The 9,015-nt window shown below is 54.6% G+C and overlaps 1 protein-coding gene across 1 annotated transcript; it reads right to left on the bottom strand.

The window, feature by feature from the left end:
- Positions 1-276: 276 nt before the first annotated feature.
- On the bottom strand, positions 277-2,249 carry LOC149438526 (uncharacterized). The gene has a single exon (XM_089659759.1). It carries the CDS (start codon positions 1,927-1,929, stop codon positions 277-279), a length of 1,653 nt encoding a protein of 550 aa, XP_089515885.1. The 5' UTR covers positions 1,930-2,249.
- Between the last annotated feature and the right edge of the window lie 6,766 nt (positions 2,250-9,015).

The following is a 9,015-nucleotide window of genomic DNA, read 5'->3' as shown; positions in this document are numbered from 1 at the left end:
AGAAATCTTTGGTAAAATCCCGACACCCTTGTAACTTAAAAAAGAAGGCCAAACCAGCCAACCGCCGATCCACCGCCGCAGCAGACACCCCCCGCTCCAAATTCCTCGCCAAATAGTACAGCAATGCCACACGCACCTCCGGCCCCCAGGGATCAATATCGACCTGTTGTAACAGGTCCAGCCACTCCCGCCAAACCAACGAGTACGCAGACCATGTCGCCTCACTCACCGACCGCCAGATCCAGCCTGATACGACCCCAAGGCAATCTCCCACAGTCAGTCGGGACAAGGAACCCCACGGTGCTCCGCAGCCGGCGCCAACTCCCGGAATTTGTCCCACTGAAAACGAGACAAAGCGTCAGCCAAAGTGTTGTCCACCCCAGGGAGATGCACCGCATGGATAAAAACATTCAGCTGCAGGCAACGCAACACTAAATGGCGAAGCAGGCCAACCACCGGCCGTGAGGCAGCCGACACCCGGTTGATGACCTGAACCACCCCCAAATTGTCGCAATGAAAACGAACCTTCCGATTCCGAAAATCTGCACCCCAAACCTCAACCGCCAAGACCACCGGAAAAAGTTCCAACAGAACCAGGTTACGAAGGAAACCCGCCGCCACCCAGGAAGGAGGCCACGGAGCCGCACTCCACCGTCCCTGAAAAAAGGCCCCATAACCCCCGGAAGCCGTCGCATCCGTGAACAAGTCCAAGTCAAAATTGCTGACCGGGCCAGACATCCACAAAGCCCGTCCGTTAAACAAAGTCAAAAAAGTGTGCCAAATCCGCAAATCCTCCCGATGCTCCCTAGTCAAACGAATAAAATGTAAAGGGGAAGTAATCCCTGCCGTCGCCGCCGCCAACCGGCGGCAAAACACCCGACCCATTGGCAGGATGCGACAAGCGAAGTTCAGTTTACCCAACAACGACTGTAAGGCCCGCAGTTGAATTTTTCGCTTGCCGAGCACCCCACCAATTTCCCCTTGCAGGGCCAAAAGCTTGTCCTCAGGCAGCCGGCACTCCATTGCATCAGAGTCCAAAACGATACCCAGGAAAGTAATGACCGAAGCCGGGCCCTCCGTCTTGTCCAAAGCCAGCGGAATCCCAAAACGTTCAGCAACGTGCTGCAAAGTGGCCAGCAAAACGGCGCACACTCTGGAAGCTGGCGGACCCACGCAAAGAAAATCATCCAAATAGTGGATGACAGAATTGACCCCGGAAACATCCCGCACCACCCACTCCACGAACGAACTGAACTGCTCAAACAAAGCACAAGATATGGAGCACCCCATGGGAAGGCACCTATCAACGTAAAACGAGCCCTCCCAATGACAACCCAAGAAACGAAAACTGTCCGGATGTACCGGCAACAATCGAAACGCGGACTCAACATCCGATTTCGCCATAAGCGAACCACGCCCATAACGACGAACCCAGAAAACCGCTGCGTCAAACGACGTGTAAGACACTGAACAGGACTGCGGATCTATAGCGTCATTCACCGACCCCCCTTTAGGAAAAGACAGGTGATGAATTAACCGAAATGAATTTGGCTCCTTCTTGGGCACCACCCCCAAGGGGGAAACCACCAGATCCGAAAACGGGGCGCAAGAAAATGGGCCGCCCATACGACCTAACCCCACTTCTTTTCGCAACTTAACCGAAACAACCTCCGCATGCCGCAAGGCCGACCGCAAGTTCCGAGCCAAGGGGGGAACGGAAGTCAAAGTGCACGGGATGTGGAAACCCTCCGAAAAACCTGCCGCCAGCAGCACAGCGGCTGCCCGATCAGGATATCTATCTAGGAAAGGCTGCATCCTTTCCACCCTCACCGGTGTCGTCCCTCTTACCCGCATGCTCGCCGGAAGGGCCTCTGCCCCGCTTGAAACAGCGCGACAACGGATGGGAGCCGCCGCAACCGGAACACTCATGCTTAAAACGGCAGGACCCTCCGAAACGACAAGCGCTTTCCTGGAACTGCCAACAGAAGCCCCTACGCTTTGAGGCCGATTGTCCGGGGGAGAATGAACCACCGGCCCCCCCCTGAAAAAACGGACCAGGAGGCCTCGCTGGAGTCATGAGGCGCATCCAAAGACCAATGTCCTTATGGTCCCAACGCAATGAAGGGCGAACAGCCCGCCGCTGCCGAAACTGCTCATCATACCGAAGCCACGCAGTCCCACCGTAAACCCTGTGAGCCTCGCTAATGGCGTCAAGGTAACAAAAAAGCGCCGAGCAATGCTCAGGAGCCTTTTCCCCAATAACACTGGCCATGATCGCAAACGCCTGCATCCAATTTGCAAAAGTACGCGGGATAAAGCGAAAATGCCGCTTCTCCGCTTCCTCCCGCCTGCCCTCGTCAACCCGCAACCCCTCCAAAGGAAAACGCTCCAACGGCAAGAGCGTGAAGATCTCCACATACTCCCCGCTCCAAATCCGCTCCCGAACCTCCAACGGCAAGTGCGCACCTAAAGGGCCCTCGAAGCACACGTATACCTCGCACTTGGCCGAGTCCGCCAAGCCGACCGCTCCGGACACCCCCGCACCCCCATCCAAAGCCGTGGAACCCAAAGCATCAGATTCCGCCGCAACCACCGCAGGCCCAGAACCAGAGGGAGGAGAAACCCCCGATCTCCGCACGGCCCCCCCGTCCTGCACTCGGACTTGTAAACCGTCCCCACCAGCCGGCGGGAGCCACGCCGCAGCAGGCCCAGGGACCCCACTACCGCCCCGCTCAAGGCGCTGCAACAAGGTACGCAAACCTGAAATCAAATCGCAGAGCCCCCCCCCGCGACCCGAATCGGGAACGCCGACCTCCCGCACCGCCGAGGCCCCGCCCCCCAACAGGTCCCCTAGCGCAGAAGAAAAAGAAAAAGGTAACTCACCAGGCTGCCCAGGAGACGCCCCATCAGCCGTGCGACCCACGTCCAGCGATGCCGAGCGGCCAGCTGTCGCCCCCGCATCGGGTTCCGACAGCTCGCCCTCCGATCTCACGTCCTCCCCTCGACGGCCGGATGGCCTCCCAGTCCCAGGAGCCACGGATCCTCGAGCGCTGTGCCTCTGCTGGCTCCGCCTCCCGGCACCAGCCACGCCCATCGACGTCCCTGGGGTCCGACCAGACACGCCCCCGGCAGCACTTCCATCCAGCCTGAGGCTCTTCGGAGCCGCCGCTCCACGCTTCCCATGGGGCCTGCCGGCCGCAGCAGGGGACAGCCCGGCAGCCGCAGCGCTGCGTCTCCCTCATTGGGCTCCCTCCCTGACAGGCACCTGGTCAGTGGAGGAGCCGGCGACATCCTGCTTCCTCAGCCGCGCGGGCGGGGGGGAGGGGCTTCCTCCCCGCGAGACCCCGCCCACCGAGCTCCGCCGTTGCCGGGGATTCCTCCCGGCCTCCCCGCGAGCAGAGGCAGTGGAGCGCCCTGCCAGCGGGGCCGGAGGGTCCCGAACGGGGCTCCCTGTGTGGCGCTGAACTCTGGGGGAGGGGGAGCCCGGACTAAAGCGCTCCGGAGGCCGAGACCTCCGAGCACGTGGGCGCACCCGCCCCCCTCCCGCTGGTGATGAGGCCGGGTCCTGTGAAAGACCCGGGTCCTGGGACAAACCCGGGTCCTGCATGAAGGCAGGCACCCGGCGCTGAGCTCTGGGGGAGGGGGAGCCCGGACTACAGCGCTCCGGAGGCCGAGACCCCCGAGCACGTGGGCGCACCCGCCCCTCTCCCTCTGGTGATGAGCCCGGGCCCAGCGAGAAGCCCGGGTCCAGGGACACGCCCGGGTCCTGCAGAAAGGCAGAAACCCGGCTCTGCAGCCAGTCCATCCCATGAGAGGCTGCCGCCGCACGCAGCTGGGCCACCAAGCCATCCATGACAGCCCCCCAAAGACCGCAACGAGACCCCCAGGGAAAAGGCCCTAACAAATGCTGGTGTTGGGAGGGAATGAATCTCACTCACCAACGTCCAGGTCCGAAATGATGCCTCCCCCCCCTGGGACACCCCACCCTAAGGTGCGGCAGAGCCCACCCACGCTCTCTCTCCACCAACCAGCACACCCATCTATCCTTTTCCACACCCCCCTGGCACATCATTAACCCTTTCTTACTCTCCTTCCCACTCTAGGCCTAGTCATGCCTGCCCTGCGCTAATTTTCCTTTCCTTTTTTCGCTACGGGCATTACTCTATGGACCCTGCACCTCTGTACATTACATACTATGGACCCTGCACTCTGTACATTACATACTATGGACCCTGCACTCTGTACATTACACACTATGGACCCTGCACTCTGTACATTGCACACTATGGACCCTGCACTCTGTACATCGCACACTATGGACCCTGCACTCTGTACATTACACACTATGGACCCTGCACTCTGTACATTACACACTATGGACCCTGCACTCTGTACATCGCACACTATGGACCCTGCACTCTGTACATTGCACACTATGGACCCTGCACTCTGTACATCGCACACTATGGACCCTGCACTCTGTACATTGCACACTATGGACCCTGCACTCTGTACATTACACACTATGGACCCTGCACTCTGTACATTACACACTATGGACCCTGCACTCTGTACATTACACACTATGGACCCTGCACTCTGTACATTACACACTATGGACCCTGCACTCTGTACATTACATACTATGGACCCTGCACTCTGTACATTACATACTATGGACCCTGCACTCTGTACATTACACACTATGGACCCTGCACTCTGTACATTGCACACTACGGACCCTGCACTCTGTACATTACACACTATGCAATGTACAGAGTGTTCCCCATAAAATCCATACCAGACTTTGTGAAGGATTGTACACTTTACCCCAGTAAAATCTCCATAGTTTGCACCTACATGGAAGGAGGTTCTGCTGTGCTATGGCAGAGGTCTATGGAAGGGTTGGAGGAGATGAAGGGATTGGGAGAGGGGGGGGGGGGTTTCAGATGGTCCTGGAGGGTGAAATATGAAAAGATGGAGGGGAGGCTGATGGGAGGCGATAAGAAGATCATCATTGGGCACCGAGGCCGTGTTGTCCCGGGTTGGCCTGAATTCATGTTGGAGTTGCAGCTTATCATGTATGTGAATTCCCACTTCCTGACCTCCTCTAACACGTCTGTCCTCCTCCTGCAGATGGATTGGCTGACATCTACTTGATGACCACGCCCCTTAGTTGGTGGGACGCCCTACGCTACTGCCGCCAATACTACACCGACCTGCTCAGTATCCGGGATGACACCAGTCAGAACCACGTGGTCACCATGATAAAGCAGGCCGGAGCGTTGGGGAGCGGACTATGGATCGGCCTCCGCAGGCACAAAGTGTGGGGGTACCTGTACTGGATGGATGGGAAACCCACCGACTACATGAACTGGGGGGACGGGGAGCCTAGTGACCCCAACAGCAACTTGTGTACCCTCATCTCACCAGGAAACAACTTCACCTGGTATGACCAATGCTGTGCCACCAACCTTAGTTTTATCTGCTACTGATCCCTTCCTCCGGGATATATAACACCCACCAATCACTACTGACACCCCTCCCCCAGGATATATAACACCCCGCCAATCACTACTGACACCCCTCCCCCAAGGATATATATTACCCACCAATCACTACTGACACCCCTCCCCCCGGGATATATAATACCCACCAATCACTACTGACACCCCTCCCCCGGGATATATAACACCCGCCAATCACTACTGACACCCCTCCCCCCGGGATATATAATACCCACCAATCACTACTGACACCCCTCCCCCTGGGGTATATAACACCCGCCAATCACTACTGACACCCCTCCCCGGGATATATAACACCCACCAATCACTACTGACACCCCTCCCCCCGGGATATATAATACCCACCAATCACTACTGACACCCCTCCCCCAAGGATATATATTACCCACCAATCACTACTGACACCCCTCCCCCCGGGATATATAATACCCACCAATCACTACTGACACCCCTCCCCCGGGATATATAACACCCGCCAATCACTACTGACACCCCTCCCCCCGGGATATATAATACCCACCAATCACTACTGACACCCCTCCCCCTGGGGTATATAACACCCGCCAATCACTACTGACACCCCTCCCCGGGATATATAACACCCACCAATCACTACTGACACCCCTCCCCCCGGGATATATAACACCCGCCAATCACTACTGACACCCCTCCCCCTGGGATACATAACACCCGCCAATCACTACTGACACCCCTCCCCCCGGGATATATAATACCCACCAATCACTACTGACACCCCTCCCCCTGGGGTATATAACACCCGCCAATCACTACTGACACCCCTCCCCCCGGGATATATAATACCCACCAATCACTACTGACACCCCTCCCCCTGGGGTATATAACACCCGCCAATCACTACTGACACCCCTCCCCCCCGGGATACATAACACCCGCCAATCACTACTGACACCCCTCCCCCCGGGATACATAACACCCGCCAATCACTACTGACACCCCTCCCCCTGGGATACATAACACCCGCCAATCACTACTGACACCCCTCCCCCCGGGATATATAACACCCGCCAATCACTACTGACACCCCTCCCCCCGGGATACATAACACCCGCCAGTCACTACTGACACCCCTCCCCCCGGGATACATAACACCCGCCAATCACTACTGACACCCCTCCCTCCGGGACATACAGTGAGGAACAGAAGTATTTGAACCCCCTGCGATTTTGCAAGTTCTCCCACTTCTCCATCATGGAGGGTCTGACATTCACATTGCAGGGGATTCCCACTCTGAGAGACAGAATTAAAAAACAATTCAGGAGATCACATTGTATGATTTGTAAAGAATGTATTTGTCTCGCACGGCTGAACAGAAGTATTTGAACACCTAAGAAACAGCAAGAATTCTGGCTCTCAAAGACCTGTTACTGCGCCTTTACAAAGTCCCCCTCTACTCCACTCATTCATCTCACTTAGTAGCTCCTGTCTGAGCTCTTTACAGACACCTGTCCACCCCACAGTCATTCAGACACCAACTACTACCATGGGCAAGACCAAAGAGCTGTCAATTGGCACCAGAGACAAAATTGTGGACCTCCACAAGGCTGGAAAGGGCTACGGGGCAATTGCCAAGCAGCTTGGTGAAAATAGATCAACTGTTGGAGCAATTGTTAGAAAATGGAAGAGGCTAAAGACGACTGTCAGTCTCCCTCGGACTGGGGCTCCATGCAAGATGTCACCTCGTGGGGTATCACTGATGATAAGAAAGGTGAGGAATCAGCCCAGAACTACAAGGGAGGAGCTGGTCAATGACATGAAGAGAGCTGGGACCACAGTTTCACAGGTCACTGTCGGTAGAACACTACGCCATCATGGTTTCCAATCATGCATTGCACGGAAGGTTCCCCTGCTCCAGTCATCACATGTCCAGGCCCGTCTGAAGGTTCCCCTGCTCAAGTCATCACATGTCCAGGCCCGTCTGAAGGTTCCCCTGCTCCAGTCATCACATGTCCAGGCCCGTCTGAAGGTTCCCCTGCTCCAGTCATCACATGTCCAGGCCCGTCTGAAGGTTCCCCTGCTCCAGTCATCACATGTCCAGGCCCGTCTGAAGGTTCCCCTGCTCCAGTCATCACATGTCCAGGCCCGTCTGAAGGTTGCCAATGACCATCTGGATGATCTAGAGGAGGCATGGTCTAAACTTCACTCGTCGTGTTTGGAGGAAAAAGGACGAGTTGCATCCCAAGAACACCATCCCTACTATGAAGCATGGAGGTGGTAACATCATGCTTTGGGGGTGCTTTTCTGCGAAGGGGACAGGACGACTGCACTGTATTAAGGAGAGGATGAATGGGGCCATTTATGGTGAGATTTTCAGCAACAATCTCCTTCCCTCAGTCAGAGCATTGAAGATGGGTCGTGGCTGGGTCTTCCAACATGACAACGACCCAAAGCACACAGCCAGGAGAACCAAGGAGTGGCTCCGTAAGAAGCATATCAAGGTTCTGGAGTGGCCTAGCCAGTCTCCACACCTAAATCCAATAGAACATCTTTGGAGGGAGCTGAAACTCCGTGTTACTCAGCGACAGCCCCGAAACCTGACAGATCTAGAGGAGATCGGTGTGGAGGAGGGGGCCAAAATCCCTGTTGCAGTGCAAACCTGGCCAAGGACTACAGGAGACGTCTGACCTCTGTAATTGCAGACAAAGGCTTCTGTACCAAATATTAACCCCTTCATGCCTGAGGGTAAAACAAATCTAAATGCCTAAGCACAATTCTGCAATGTTGACATGTGATAGTAAAACCGTCAATATCACCACAACTACTTTGTACATCCGGGTGGATTATACTGCGATTTTTTCAGGACAAATTGGGCTTTTATTTGGTGGTAAATGGTAATGGATATCTCCTGATTTTTTTTTTTTTTATTATCAAAGGAAAACTGGCCCAAAATAGTAAAAAAAATCCTTTTTTTTTAAATTTATCTGTGTGTTTCTTGTTACGACCATAACCTACCACCAAAGAACAACCCAAAATAAATACTCCAGCTCTTGACAATGGCAGCGATACCATATATGTGTGTTTTTTGTTGTTTGTACCCGTAGTACAGCCCAGAAACAAGAGTGCGCATTTTGTTTTTGTCTTTTTTTTTTTTTACCTAAACCACACTGACACCAATTTTTTTTTTAATTCCTGACCTTTGACCCCGACCATTGACCTTGACCCTGACCTAAACACTAACCCTGGCAGTGAACAAGATCAAACCTTGATCTAGGTATTTTTCTTTATTTTCTCTTTTATTTTTTACTATTTATTTATCTTCTTTTTTTTTTTTGCAAACATTTTTTTTCTCTCTCTGCCAGGAGTTCGAGAGATACAATGTATCTCTCTTCTCCATTCATAGAGAGAGAAAAAACACAAGGGGGACGGACTGCACAGTGACTGATCACTGTGATAGCCAATCGGAGGCTATCACAGCGATCATGTGACCCGGGATCGGGAGTCCCGGGTC

This window comes from Staurois parvus, unplaced genomic scaffold (genome assembly GCF_062004578.1).
Source record: "Staurois parvus isolate SC_StPar_1 unplaced genomic scaffold, SC_StPar_1.0 ptg001182l, whole genome shotgun sequence".
NCBI classification, from domain to species: Eukaryota; Metazoa; Chordata; class Amphibia; order Anura; family Ranidae; genus Staurois; species Staurois parvus.
This window is presented reverse-complemented; position numbering and strand designations above follow the sequence as displayed.

Bases quoted from the DNA above. Each gene is read 5' to 3' on its own strand.
- LOC149438526 (XM_089659759.1), bottom strand. From the start codon at position 1,929: ATGAGTGTTCCGGTTGCGGCGGCTCCCATCCGTTGTCGCGCTGTTTCA.